This window comes from Gymnodraco acuticeps, unplaced genomic scaffold, assembly GCF_902827175.1.
Source record: "Gymnodraco acuticeps unplaced genomic scaffold, fGymAcu1.1, whole genome shotgun sequence".
Classification (NCBI taxonomy): domain Eukaryota; kingdom Metazoa; phylum Chordata; class Actinopteri; order Perciformes; family Bathydraconidae; genus Gymnodraco; species Gymnodraco acuticeps.
In genome coordinates, this window is record NW_022990339.1 from 12501 (window position 1) to 27606 (window position 15106).

Below are 15106 nucleotides of genomic sequence, written 5' to 3' on the forward strand. Positions count from 1 at the left end.
ACAGACACACACACACACAGAGACACACACACACACACACACACACACACACACACCCACACACACGTAGTGTGACGGCAGCAGCTGCGTGTTTCCTCTCCTGCTGTTCACATCAGGAAACACACAATCTGCAGGAACATTTTTATATTTCAGCTGCAAAACAATACGACGATAATATCCAAGTATTTCTGCGTATTCATGTTTAAAGTCTGATGTCCTGCAGAGCTGCTCTGTTTGCTGGAGATGAGTGAATATCGTTCACCTGGGAGACACTTCTGTTTGGATTCATATGTATTTGTTATTATTATTAAATCTATTGAATTCACGGTCAGATTTCAGTCCTCATACGTTTATATTACTATTTAACTGTTTTATTATTTAACTGTTTGCAGATCTCAGTAATTTATCTTATTATCTTTAAGTTATTCACATTAAGAGAAAATGCTAATTATAATCACATGTTCCAGCAGCTGTGCTCAAACCACCTCTGTGTTCTGCATTAATGAAACAGTCTCTGATTATCCATCGACTGAAACCTCGAGCTGAGATAAGAAGTCTCCACAGATACCCTCGAGTACGGGCTCAGACCAGTCTCATAACACACATGTGCGCACAGAAGGATCCACACTTGTGTTTTTCAAAGCACACACAAATGTGTTCCGTTTCATATTCATGTAAATAAAATCCAAACACAGAGAAAAGTTGTACATGTGTATTTTTGATCCTCTGAACCTGCAAACACAACCCGCTCTCTGTGCACGGATCGCTGTGCACGGATCGCTGTGCACGGATCTCTGTGCACGGATCGCTGTGCACGGATCGCTGTGCACGGATCGCTGTGCACGGATCGCTGTGCATTCGTGTGTGGGTTTTTGAGACTCCCCTGACGGTCAGCCGATTCGTACTTGTAATTTGTTCTATCTATAGCCAATCAGATGTCTCCTCAATTCTAAGCCAATCACATGAGCACACTTCACATACGCATTTTGCGCAGTCCGGTCAGCTCGCTAAAACAGAGGGCGGAGCATCAGGTGATCATGCAGAGCTGCGTGTCTCCGTCAGACTCAGCAGCTGATCTGATCTCTCTCTCGTCCGGTTATACTTCACTCGCGTGTATGTCCATATCGATCAGATCCTCCTGATCGGCCTTTATAGAGAGCACCGATCAAACTATTAAGAGTGAATATCGGCCGATAATGACCGGCGGGGCTCCCCCCGTTAACAGGTAGGGTGACCAGATGTCCCGCTTTGCGCGGGACTGCACAGCATTTTCACGACTTTTGGTGCGTCCCGCAAATTGAGACGATGTCCCGCATATTTCATTTTGATTGGCTAAAACGCTTTTCTTTAAAATCAGATTTATCCAATGGCTGTTGAGAAAGCAGTGAAGGATATCATCACCGGGGTATTTGCTGTCAATCAAACTGTAACACACGGCGGGTGCTGGTCAAGTGTTAACCAATGAGAGTAACTCACTCACACACAGCCCTCCGCCAAACAACAACAACAACGAAAGTCAGTCAATAACGCAGGCGAGGCAGCAGGTTATGGAAAATGGAGGAAACTGAAACTACAGCTAAGAAGAAAAGAAGATGCACATACAACAAAGACTGGGAAGACCCTAACCCGTGGGTGAAACCGGTGCAGGGCGACTCCCAGAGAGTTTTTTGCAATCTTTGCAAGAGTAATTTTTCAATTTCACATGGCGGTGAATACGACGTCAAAAGACACCGAGAATGCGATTCTCACAAGAAACGTGTCGCTCAAAAAGAGACATCCCACTCTATGGAGACATTCCTACTCAAACCAAAAAATGATGGCCACTCAGACAAGGTAACAGCAGCAGAAATAACCAGTGTTTACCATACAGTGCAACACTCCCAATCATACCGGTCAAATGACTGGTAACAAGTTGGCGCCGACCATTTTTCCAGACTCTGAGATAGTAAAGAAAATGTCATGTGGTCGCACAAAAGCAGCGTCCATAATAACAGATGTGCTTGCCCCTGCCTCTGGAGAGTTGTTTGACAGAGTTAAAGACACCAGTGGTTCTAGGTGACAAAATAGCCCACACACTGTGGGGGGGAGGAGGGGGGGCCACACCTGTTGTTGCTGTGATGCACAAAACTGAAAGCTATTTTATTTTATGTATTATTATGTTTTTGTTCCCTCCTGGCCAGTTTTGATTTGTACTTATGGTTTTATTTGATCTATTAATTTATGTTGTGCCTACTTTTACAGGTAATACACTAGTTGAATTAGGAAGATGCATTTCTAAACACTTGCCTGCTGCCTTGGTTAGCCTTAGTTTACTATTCTTTATTAAGATACTAAATTATTACTGCATTTTGACCTCACTTTCTGTCATTGTTTATTGGATGCTGTTGAATAAACCAAATTAAACAGAGGGGGGGGCGGGGTGCTGTTGAGAGGGTGTCCCACACAAACATACTCCTTGTCCCACATTTGGTTTGTTGGGACCTGGTCACCCCGTTAACACCTCTAGCACTGGCTTCGTAGTGCACTGATCGATTAGGCTAAGCTAACCTGTAGCTGCTCCCTCCACACTCACAACAACTTCATACAGACATGAATAAAGCAGCTGTATTCGCCATACAGGAAACACACATTTAAAACGGGTTTGCCTGCCGTTTTTGTGAACACAAGCATTCATCAATGGTTTGGAAAGTGGCGCTGTACCTTAATAATATAAAGGCTTGTATTTGCTGCATTTCCTGTTCGGAAAGTGGCGCTGTACTGAGAGTGGAGGGTGTCCTGAGATTAGCGCCTGCAGGCTCCATGGAGCTGTCAGCTCCGGACTGCGCAAAATGCATACATGAAGCGCTACGTCATGAACGCAAGAAATCTACCCTCGTGGGGGCGCGCTCATGTGATTGGCTTAGAATTGAGGAGACATCTGATTGGCTATAGATAGAAAAAATTACAAGTACGAATCGGCTGACCGTCAGGGGAGTCTCAAAAAACCCACACACGAATGCACAGCGATCCGTGCACAGAGAGCGGGTTGTGTTTGCAGGTTCAGAGGATTCAAACGGAAAGCTAATATGTGAGGATCAAAAATACACATGTACAACTTTTCTCTGTGTTTGGATTTTATTTACATGAATATGAAACGGAACACATTTGTGTGTGCTTTGAAAAACACAAGTGTGGATCCTTCTGTGTGCACATGTGTGTTATGAGACTGGTCTGAGCCCATACCCCTGACGCTCAGCCGATTCGTACTTGTAATTTTTTCTATCTATAGACTGGGTTGGAGAATTGCACAGGGGGAAATAACGTATCTATGCCACAATTTTAGATGCGGATTTTGTTAAACTATACGTTTGCGCTGTGGACCAACACTATACATTGACGGGGAAGGGGGTAGCAATAAAGATAACACCATTAAACAGTTACACAACATAACAGAAATAATATCGATAGCAGCGTCCCTAGCAACCACCTTGGTAACAATGAAAACGTTGTATGGACACAACTTCCTGAAGTAATCTTCGTAATAACTAGCAAACTAAAGATCATGTACATCCACTGCACACATAATCTGAAATAACAACTCATATTTCTCGCATGAAATGACATCAAAACGCATTTTAATGGCCAAACTAACCTTAAAATAGGCATTTTACACCCAGAATAAAACGAAGGTCGGCCATGTTTTTTCTTCTGCAGGGAGAAAGTTGAAGATCACGTGACATAGACGCCAGCCATTGGAATGAATGGTGAAAAAAAACGTAGGGATCTTACAATTTCAGAGACGTTTTTGTAGAAATACTACGTCCTACGTTGGGGACCAACGTAGTTATTACACGTTTAGATGTGAGACTGGGTTGGATGAGCTGGTTTACGGTTGAAATCTGGTGTGTTTTGAGATGGCTGCGTTGAATGTGGTTTTGAGATCTGGTCTTGATGCAGCAACTTCCTCCCATTGGAGACAATAGAGTTGCTAACCTTGACCAACTAAAGTCCATTCGCATTTAGAGTCAAGAGCAGAAACTAGAACCTGGGTGGACGGGTTGAGGGAAGTGTTTTATGTTTTAAAGAGTGTGTACTGACCCTGTGTGGAGCATGAAGACTCAACAACTGAAAGAGGACTCACTGTGGGCTCTTGGGGGTACTTCAGTTTCTTTCTGAGTAACTTAAAGACCCAGGTTGTGTTTTAAAGAGTGTGTACTGACTGAGTGCATTAACTCACACAACAACAACTGAACTGGACTCACTGTGGGCTCTTGGGGTAGAAGGGCAGCGTCACGTGGCTCAGCTCGCTGATGTCGCAGGCATTGGGCTCGGCGGAGATGGCCTGCCGCTTGCTGCGATGCTTGTCCGGCTGCAGGACCAGGTTCTGCTGGTTCTGGACCTGCTGGGCGGTGGCGGGTCGCAGGACGGACCGGTACTTGTCCAGCTCGGTCTGCAGATGCTGGATCAGCTCGTCCTTCTGGTCCAGCTCCAGCTCCAGTTCGTCGATCAGGGCGTCTCGCTGCCGCAGCTCCTCGATCTTCTCCTGCAGGGCATACTGAAGGTCCCGCAGGGTCCCCATCGGACCGGGAGGAGGTAGAGGGTCCTCCAGAGGGTCCGAGAGGAGGTATCAGCTCCTCCAGAGGGTCCAGGAGGAGGTCTCAGGTCCTCTAGAGGGTCCGGGAGGAGGTATCGGGTCCTGTAGAGGGTCCGGGGTTCGTCTGTGGTCCCCAGGTTGACTCTGGATCAGTCCCTATAGTGTTTGTAAAGAGTTAGTTAGTGTTTAACCCTAGAGCAGCGGTTCCCAACCTAACAAACAATACAGAGGCTAAATAAAGTTTGGATTAGTCAATTCAGAACATGTGACACGTTGTTAATCCAGTAGAACAGACCGCTGTCAAGGACTGTAATGACCTTTGGTAGGAAGGATCAAGAAAGAGCCCTAACCCTAAGCGAAGTGGTTGTCCTTGACTCCTTTGGCTCTTAGAGTTCCTTCAGACGATCTAGTGGACCCTTGATTGATGAGTCTTGGTGAGTTCTTCGATTTGATAGATCTTTCTGGGTTAATAAAACAAAAGCCTTCCCCTAGTTCTTTAAAGACTTGTAGGTTTTCTTTAGATGATCTGAAGGGTCCACTATGCGTCTGCGGTCTCTTCTGGGTACCCCCAGGTTTCTAGAGAACTTTTGATTTGAATCAAAGCTCTCTTAGTGAGTGTCTTTGGAATCGTAAAAGATAGTCCACCTACCTTCTGGGTGACCCAAAGGAAAGCCTTTCCCTTCCTTTCTCAGGTCCTTGTAGGTCCTTGTCAGTAGACTAAGTGAGAGTCCTAGTGATTCATGGGTCTCCTTTTGGGATGGACCCTTGATTTTCTCAGAGTCTTGGTCCTTTTTTCGATCGGAAACGACACTTCGGTTTATTTCTGGGTAATTAAAAAACCTTAAAGGACACGTATCATGCTATATTTAAATGATATATTGTAGGGCCATACCTATATAAAGTATATTTATACGTTTCTGTTTTCAAAATATCAAACAGATCATGCATTTTAGCCATGCCTCATTTCGCTCTATTTGCTGTTTCCAGCCCTGTTTTTGATTCTGTGAGCTGCAGCTGACCACGCCCCCCTGCAGCTGACCACGCCCCCCTGCAGGAGAGGGGAGCGTGCTCTGATCAAGTCAGAAGAGGGGGAGAAAAAGAGATCTCCGTCCTCCGTGTTTTCTTATATGATTACATAGAGTCGTTATTCATTTGTTTTAAAGCTCAATAAATAACAAAGAAGACCTTTGACCGGCACTTTTCTAATTTTGTCCGGAGGATTTAAACTTTAATGGACATGTTGACCGGCGAACTGAAACTCTGCCGCACGGTCCCCTCGTCCCTTGGAAGAGGCGGAGAGGTGGGTGTTTTTTATCTGCTGGTGGCCTACCGGAGAGAATTACAGCAGGAGCAAACGCTTGCCTCAGGGAGGGAGAAAAAGAGCAACAGCGGAGAATAAACAGAAGGGCAACCATGGCAACCATGCGCGGGAAGTCTTCTTCGCTGCTTTTGTGGCAGACTACAGCGCCACTTACAGGCCTGGCATATGTACTACAGCGTCTCCAGCGCTTTCGAGCGGCAATGGCCGGCCGTGGCCCAACCTCTCATTCCCCTGATAGGTGGAGAGTTGACCAATAGCTGTAGCGCCACTTCTGTGACGTCAGGACAGTGTTCAAATCTGGATCAGTCTGTATCAGATCCGTTGCAGCCCCGTTTTTAGAGATTTGGGTATGGAGGAAAAGAGAGAGGGTTGTATTTTCTGACACTTGGTGAGTTCCCTGGAACACCGGGGACACATGTTCATGTATAAAAGACGTACAAGAGTGCATTTTGCATGATAGGTCCCCTTGAACCTTGATTAAGCCTTCCTCTAAGTTTCTTTTAGGTCCCTTTAGGTATTCTTAGGGGATTCAGGATCACGGATTTTGACGAGTATTGGCAATTTCTCAAATTTCTAAAAAGTAAGTCAGTTTCTTTCTGAGTAACTTAGAGACCCAGGTTATAACGCAACCCTCTACCCCAGTGCTTCTCAAAATGTGGTCCGCGTGAGCGCCCCCTAGTGGTCCGTGAGTATATTGGTAACATTTCACATTTGAAATTAATTAATCAATTTAAGTTTTCCGCACTCTCGCGGAAATATCTCCGCAATGGAGCGAGGTTAAGTTTCACTTTTGATTGCATGATATAGCCCAGCACAACACCTTCATCACACATGTTGCCACTTGTTTGTACCATTTTCAGGCGATTTGTAATCTGTTCTAGAAAAACGATGTGTTTTTTTATATTTGTGGAGTTAGGTGGTCCGCGAGGGTTTATTTATTGGTTAAGTGTCCTTGGTATGAAAACGTTTGAGAAACACTGATCTACCCTGTAGTTCTCATGGTCTTTCCGGTCCTTCAAGTGTTGTTAGGGGGAGCCTGGGGTCTTTTGGGGGGCTCTTCCTGCAGATTTCCTCCTCCAGGGTGGTTCCTGAGGAGTGCTTCTGTTGTCACTCTATCCTTTGATATCTCCAGGTTCCTCTACAGACTCATATTTCCATAAACGTATCCTCTCCGTCTTCCAGGAAATAAAAGTGGTTTTAAAAAGACGAAGAACAGAAATCAGAGCCGGATAAAAGCTCTGCTCCCCGGGGTTCTTCCTCTAAATTCAATTTAAATTAAATTAAACCTCCAGGACTCCTCTCCACCTCCAGGACTCCTCTCCAACTCCATGACTCCTCTCCACCTCCATGACTCCTCTCCACCTCCAGGACTCCTCTTCACTTCCAGGACTCCTCTCCACCTCCATGACTCCTCTTCACCTCCAGGACTCCTCTCCACCTCCAGGACTCCTCTCCACCTCCAGGACTCCTCTTCACCTCCAGGACTTCTCTGCACCTCCAGGACTCCTCTGCACCTCCAGGACTCCTCTCCACCTCCAGGACTCCCCTCCAGGACTCCTCTCCACCTCCAGGACTCCTCTCCGGCAGCAGGACTCCTCTCCGGCAGCAGGCTCGCCTCCAGGGTTAGTGGGGGAAATAAAGTGGAGAGTCTCCTGGCTGATTAAACCCACAGGCATTACACTTGAATATATAATGAATAAAACCTGCACATCTAAGGCTGTATCTCTGTCATATTTTTATATTTTATTTGTAGTTGTGTGGTACTTATTTCTCTACCCTCTATATCTTTGTAGTGTTGATCTGTATATCTCGTGTGCTTTAAAGCATGCACTCACCGGTTAAAGATGAACAAAGTGCCTCTCTGTTTACAGGTTGCAGGGGACCTGAACCAGCATCAGATACGCAGGCTGGAAAGTGAAGCCGATTCCTCCGCGCAGAAGTGCAACATCAGCTTCCTGTCGGGTGTAATCCTCAAAGGGGATTCAGAAGGCAGGAGAATCCCCGCAGCTGTGACACATCCGGATACAACCGAAACGCTCCTGCACACTGAAGCCCGACAGGAGGAGAAGAGATCCGGCTCACGTGTGGAGAGGAGACCCTTAGGAGGAGGAGGAGGTCTGAGTGCGTGCAGAGAGGAGGAGGTGCAGCTCAGATGCATGGAGAGGAGGTGCAGCTCCTTTAGTTTCACTTTGATGCGGAGCAGAAACTGAGTTGTGCCTCCTCCTCTTCTAAATATATCTGTCTGTGTGTCGATGCCCCTCTTCCTCACACCGAGGCACACGCGCTCAACGTGAGTTCATTCTCCTGCAAAACAGACTTGGAAATATATTTTAAAAACACTACAGCGTGATGCAAAAATGTTTTAAAAAGATTAGAAAAATATGCAAAAATAAGGACGTAAACAATGCAAGCAAGGCTGCAAGAAGCTGCACATTAAACAGAGGTCTGCAACAAGCAAGAATACGGAGAATCTTAACACAAACAAATCGGAACACAACGTTATCTCCATGTAACGCTCGACCCACAGCTTTATTCATTTATACTTTAAATGACAAAATATTGTAGAATATAAACTCTAGTATCTCGCTCTGCCTGACTCACCTGCGCCTCTCTGCGCTGTGGCGCCCCCTGCTGGCTGCTCACTGTCAGCACACCTAACCTGTCAGTTTGAGAGGAGACAGATAACATCTGTGATCAAATCAACTTGTAAATAAAATCATAAAGTTGAATCCATCTTCTTTTCCGGCGAGAATGAGCTAAATATGATCTAAAAATACATTCAAATCTCACATTGCAGTATTTGTTTCCTAAATGTGACTATTGTATTCAACTTTATTCAACAAAAGGGCGTTGACAAAAAAGTGAAAAATCTGAGAGAGCAACATCTGCCATGTTCTCCTGTGTGTGTGTGTGTGTGTGTGTGTGTGTGTGTGTGTGTGTGTGTGTGTGTGTGTGTGTGTGTGTGTGTGTGTGTGTGTGTGTGTGTGTGTGAAGAGACCTTTGCAGATAGTGACTGTCGTTCAAAGGCCTCCTGCAACACACACACATACACACACTCTTCATCCTGCTGGTTGTACGTGTATTTGCATGTGTGTGTGTGTGTGTGTGTGTGTGTGTGTGTGTGTGGGGGGGGGTGTGTGTGTGGGTGTGTATGTGTGTGTGTGTGTGTGTGTGTGTGTGTGTGTGTGTGTGTGTGTGTGTGTGTGTGTGTGTGTGTGTGTGTGTGTGTGTGTGTGTGTGTGTGTGTGTGTGTGTGGGTGGGTGTGTGTGTGGGTGTGTATGTGTGTGTGTCCACAGATAGCAGCAGGTTAAACATTAACGCCGGCCGGCTCGTAAAGCTAACACCAAGACAGTGAACCTTTGGAGTTTGATATGATGTGATCACACACACACACACACACACACACACACACTCTCTCTCCTCAGAATGACTCTGCTCTGATCGGAGGAGGTGATCTCTGAAATTGCTCGGGTGAGTTTTTCCTCAAATTAACTTTAATGTTTTTTATGTTTTTGTAATTTAACTCCTCAAACACACAGAGTGTGTGTGTGTGTGTGTGAGTGTGTGTGTGTGAGTGTTTATTGTTCTTCGTTGGTGTGTGATGAGGAGGAGGTTAAACGTGGCTGACTGAACAAACAGGCCGAGCCGCTAACGTGTTATAACAGAGAGATAAAAACAGCTCAAATATTAAACAATATACATTTAACCTCTTTAATGCAGTGTAATCATGTTTTTAAAAATATGTTACAGTAGTAAAATAACTCAAATGTTATAGTTAATGTATTTTAACAACTCCATTTAATTGAAATAATGATCATAATTTACAAAAAGACAGAAAAATAACAAAATATGCATATTTTCCAAAATGTTTTTTATGAATTAATACATTTTGTTTTATTTAATTTTTAAAAAGTTAAAGTTTGACTTCGTTGAATTTAACATTAATTGCTCAATTTGTATTAATACTTTTATTTAAAAAACTATATTTCCAGTAGGCTATCAAATACGTATAGATACTTTGAAGTAAATATATATATAAGGAAAGACTCAGAAAGGGTTAAAGATATAAAAATAATATATATAATAATAATAATAATCACAGAAGAAGTTTGAGTGACATATAATTTAATTAAAATAACTATTCTTTGTTTATATGTAAATACGTTTATTGAACAGACGGCTGAGAGGTAAAGAGGAACTCAGAGGAACTCCTGATGAAACGGATCAGGTTGAGATGCATGCTGGGAAATGTAGGCGATTAAAGTCAATCATGTCCTTGAACTGTAGTTTATTACATATTACACACTCTGAAACAAATATCTCATCATTTGTTACTTGTCGTGTGTGTGTGTGTGTGTGTGTGTGTGTGTGTGTGTGTGTGTGTGTGTGTGTGTGTGTGTGTGTGTGTGTGTGTGTGTGTGTGTGTGTGTATGTGTGTTAGCTCTCATTGGTATCAGTGATTTCCTGAAACAGCTGCTCACTGTAACTTAAAGCACACAATTAGCATGAGATGCTAAGTGTGTTGTTGCTAATATTTAGCAACACACATATTTGATTTGTCCTACTTAATAGTTTCTAGTCACCGTTTCTCTGATGATGCTCTGCTGAAAACATCTGTGTTCACATCAGAAGGAGAGCCAGCTAACGTTAGCTGTTAGCCGTTAGCTGTTAGCAGCTGTTAGCACAGTCCTGCTTGGCTAAATAACAGAGCTAACGGCTTAACAGCTAACGGCTTAACAGCTAACGGCTAACGGCTAAGGAAAAGGTAGCGTCATCATGATGTGTTTGAATGTAATCCTGTAAAATGTAGCTTCTGTTGAGAAAGCGTTGTTATTTTAGAAAAGTGAAGAATTTTATGCAAAATGCGATATTTCGTTGTTTTGTGGGTATTTTTGTAGAATATGTGATTTTTTAAAAATAAAGTGTGGATTTTATTTTTGAAAGAGGGGAATTAAAAAAAATGAGGACTTTCTTTGAAGCTAGGTCTATTTAACAAATGGTGTAGTTTCTACTTCCGAGTGTTCCAGAGTTTTATATTGAGGTCGGTGTTACAGGAGAGGAGTTAACATGTGGAGTCTGCTGTGTGTTTTATAAACTCCGGACGGAGCAGACAGACGGTCAGACTCTGTCAATGATTCCTGACAGACCCTGACCTCTGACCTCTGCTGCTGCAAAACAACAACGCTATCTGTGGTTCTGCAGATACCACTGCTGTTTAAAGAGTTACCGACCTGGTGTTTTAAAACGGGAGGACGCTTTTTGGGAGGAAAGGAATTTGAGAAAGTACCGGACGATGATTGTCAATTAATTACGTAGTCGTTTTTATTTAAGTAAATAGAGTATCAAAGAAATGGTAACAGGGTGAACTTGCTGTGTAATATAGATCATGCTTTATTTGTTCACCATCTAAAGTTCTATCACGTCTCCGGGCTTTTTAAAATATTATATATCTTTTCACCAGCTTCTCGTGTTACAAAAAAAAATAAGTATTAACCAAAGAAATGACAGAAAAAAGATCCCAAAACTGGATATTTCATTGAGTTGGAAAGTAATTCACTTTAATATATATATCTTTTTAAAGGAGATGTACCCTCTTTCCACAGCGCGTAGAGATTGGGCTGATTGTGTTATTAATTCAAATGTGTATTCTCTTTAAATGTTTGCTTACTCATGGATTTTCACCTAAGGTCAACATGTCATAATGTCCTGTTTTTCCACAGCTGTGCCACAATACAAACATAGTTTTGCTGAAATGACGCCCATGTTTCTCTTGTGTTTCGCAGTGAGCACCCCTAATTTCCCTGATTTACGTATCGCTGTCAATCACACCCAATGGAAGCCAATCAGATAGCCGGGGACGGGCTGGCCGGGACGCAGAAGGAGGCGTCGCTGCGGGCGCTAATGCTACGTACCGGATACCAGCTGCTGCAGGTCGGAAATACACAAACATCGTAAACATCCCGACAACACGGAGAGATCTAGACCCCCGTGATTCATTTAATGCACACAACGCACTATCTGCTTTTTTTATTACTGCCGAATTGTATTACATATTTTATTCCTTTCTATTTCTACGTAAATACTGCTATATATTTACTATGTATTTTTTTATTTTCTATATTATTTTATGTTATTATAGTTTCCTTAAAATAGTTATCTTTCTGTGTTTTTAATGTTTGTTTTACTTTTATGTATGCACCACCACATCAAGTCAAATTCCTCGTACGTGTCAACCTACCTGGTGATAAACCTGGTTCTGGTTTATTTCCTCTTCTTCAACATGCATAAAGGTTTTACGTGAGTTTTAACAATTAAGAAATGTACTGTAAGCGGGCTGCACATGTTGATTTATACCAGTGGCAAAATGAATAGAATATAAGCATTTATTGTCATTATACAAACAACTAGAGTAAACTGTTCTCAGACCAGCTGCAGCAGGTCGTGAATACAGATAAAAAACATCTTATTAATAATAATAATAATAATACGTGACACTTATTTCGCTTTTCTAGAAACCCGACAACGCTTTGAAAGAATGACACAACAAAGAAAATACGTAAAGAGATAAACAAAAACAACACGAAGAGTTTTAGACCTCTCTGATCTATTATAACCCCACGTGTTTTCTGTTCTGTTCTTCATCATGCATAAAGTGCATTTTAACAATGAATAAATATACTGTCAGCGGGCTGCAAATGTTGATTTATACCAATGGTGGCTAAATGTACTCAAACAAAAGTGATCCACAACTGAGCAGAAGCTTTTTGTTTGTCAGGATTACAGAAACACGACAGGCCCGTTTACATTAGACTTGGTAGAAAGATGTTTATGGACCAACAAAGAACCCGTGAAAACGTTGGAGCAAATCCAATGAATGGGAACGATCAGGTTCTACTGATGGAAACAGAACTGTTCTCTTCTAGCTCCTTGTTTTACCCTAACACAACATGAACACACCTAAACATGGAGAGCTTCAGTTATTAGTCTCCAAACATCTGGAACAAACTCCCAGAAACCTGCAGGTCCGCTGCAACGAGGACGACTTCATCATCCAGGCTGGAGACCAGGGGCTACATGTAATCAAACCAAAGTGTTGTTGAACTAACGTTTTATTTCTGTGTTTTTGCTTCAGGAGAACGGGCAGCGGCGGTACGGCGGACCTCCGCCCAGCTGGGACGGCCCCCCGCCGGAGAGAGGGAGCGAGATCTTCGTGGGGAAACTCCCGCGAGATCTGTTCGAAGACGAGCTGGTCCCACTGTGTGAGAAGGTGAAGATAGCTTTATATTACACCTTTATCTACTTAATCCAGTGTTGGTCCCTGAAGGCAGCATCTCCCTGGTCCAATGGGATCTCTCCATGTGATTTGGGATTATGTCAGAAAAGAATCTCTGTGTCAAACAAGCGTTTATGATAATAACACGTTTAGTTCAGAAGGATAATCTCCACATATTAACACCACTTTATGATTTCTGAAGTAAAAAGTTAACGTTAGGCTTTAAAGGAACTTCACCACCGCTAAGCTAAAGGAGGCTAATGTTGGGCTACAAAGGAACTACAGCACGGTCACATGACTTCACCACCGCTAAGCTAAAGGAGGCTAATGTTGGGCTACAAAGGAACTACAGCACGGTCACATGACTTCACCACCGCTAAGCTAAAGGAGGCTAATGTTGGGCTATAAAGGAACTACAGCACGGTCACATGACCTCACCACCGCTAAGCTAAGGGAGGCTAATGTTGGGCTATAAAGGAACTACAGCACGGTCACATGACCTCACCACCGCTAACCTAAAGGAGGCTAATGTTGGGCTATAAAGGAACTACAGCACGGTCACATGACCTCACCACCGCTAAGCTAAAGGAGGCTAATGTTGGGCTATAAAGGAACTACAGCACAGTCACATGAATTCACATCACCACCGCTAAGCTAAAGGTGGCTAATGTTGGGCTATAAAGGAACTACAGCACGGTCACATGACTTCACGTCAGCACCGCTAAGCTAAATGAGGCTAATGTTGGGCTATAAAGGAACTACAGCACGGTCACATGACTTCACGTCACCACCGCTAAGCTAAATGAGGCTAATGTTGCGCTATAAAGGAACTACAGCACGGTCACATGACTTCACGTCACCACCGCTAAGCTAAAGGAGGCTAATGTTGGGCTATAAAGGAACTACAGCACGGTCACATGACTTCACGTCACCACCGCTAAGCTAAAGGTGGCTAATGTTGGGCTATAAAGGAACTACAGCACGGTCACATGACTTCACGTCACCACCGCTAAGCTAAAGGAGGCTAATGTTGGGCATGATGACGTTTAGTCGTCTCATTTAGACACTTGTTAGCCACCAGTGGAGTATTTACTGATGTATTTTAAGTCATAGAACAAAACATTAGCATAAGTCTGATCTAATCTTCTCTTCCAGTTCGGTAAGATCTACGAGGTGAGGATGATGATGGACTTTAACGGGAACAACCGAGGCTACGCCTTCGTCACCTTCTCCAACAAACTGGAGGCCAAAGCGGCGATGAAGCAGCTCAACAACTACGAGATCAGGTGAGCGTTTGTTTCTGTTTTTTTTTATCGACTATCTTCCCCGTTCGTTTTTAACCTCGTGTTTCTCTTCCCGCAGAAATGGCCGCCTCCTCGGAGTCTGTGCCAGCGTGGATAACTGCCGTCTGTTCGTGGGCGGGATTCCCAAAATGAAGAAGCGTGAGGAGATCCTGTCAGAGATGAGGAAGGTCACCGACGGGGTCGTGGACGTCATCGTGTATCCGAGCGCCGCCGACAAATCCAAGAACCGAGGATTCGCCTTTGTGGAGTACGAGAGCCACCGAGCCGCCGCCATGGCCCGACGCAAACTGCTGCCAGGTGAACAAACATATAAGACAATAATATTAATAATATGATATATAATGAGACTTCTTTGATCTTGAAAGGGCTCCCAGCACTACGCCCAAAGGCTCGTAGTGTTTATTTCGGACATTTAGGTGTAAACAAATCTACGGAGCTGATTGTTAGCTTCATTTTCTTTATAGTTTCATGTTTTTGCGACTTCCTCTCCGTTAGCTCCGTTATTTAGCCGAGCAGCACTGTGGTAACAGCTGAGGGATAAAAGCTAACGTAAGCTAGCTCTGCTTCTGTTGTTAACTTTTTTTGTTGACAGAGGCATTTGGTCCGTCCATAAAACTTTACTTTCTTTAACTAT

The 15106-nt window shown here is 43.6% G+C and overlaps 2 protein-coding genes across 4 annotated transcripts in view; one reads left to right on the top strand and one right to left on the bottom strand.

Moving 5' to 3' along the window:
* The window catches only part of LOC117550870 (cGMP-dependent protein kinase 1-like), a 20900-nt gene extending 12385 nt beyond the window's left edge, over positions 1-8515 (bottom strand). Inside the window, exons 1-2 of one of the 3 annotated variants that reach the window (XM_034223435.1) lie at positions 7730-8515; positions 4242-4729 (exon numbers count right to left, since the gene is read on the bottom strand). In XM_034223435.1, coding sequence (XP_034079326.1) covers positions 4242-4558 — 317 coding nt within the window. In that variant the 5' untranslated portion in view covers positions 4559-4729; positions 7730-8515. Of the gene's footprint in view, positions 1-4241; positions 5539-6880; positions 7230-7729 lie in introns of those variants that run through there. The other 2 variants (XM_034223436.1, XM_034223437.1) reach the window with 2 other exon arrangements.
* Positions 8516-9237: 722 nt separating this feature from the next.
* On the top strand, positions 9238-14822 carry LOC117550869 (APOBEC1 complementation factor-like). The gene is made up of 5 exons (XM_034223434.1): positions 9238-9366; positions 11679-11826; positions 13028-13162; positions 14324-14454; positions 14531-14822. Exons 2-5 carry the CDS (start codon positions 11728-11730, stop codon positions 14805-14807), a joined length of 642 nt encoding a protein of 213 aa, XP_034079325.1. The 5' UTR covers positions 9238-9366; positions 11679-11727; the 3' UTR covers positions 14808-14822.
* Positions 14823-15106: the final 284 nt, after the last annotated feature.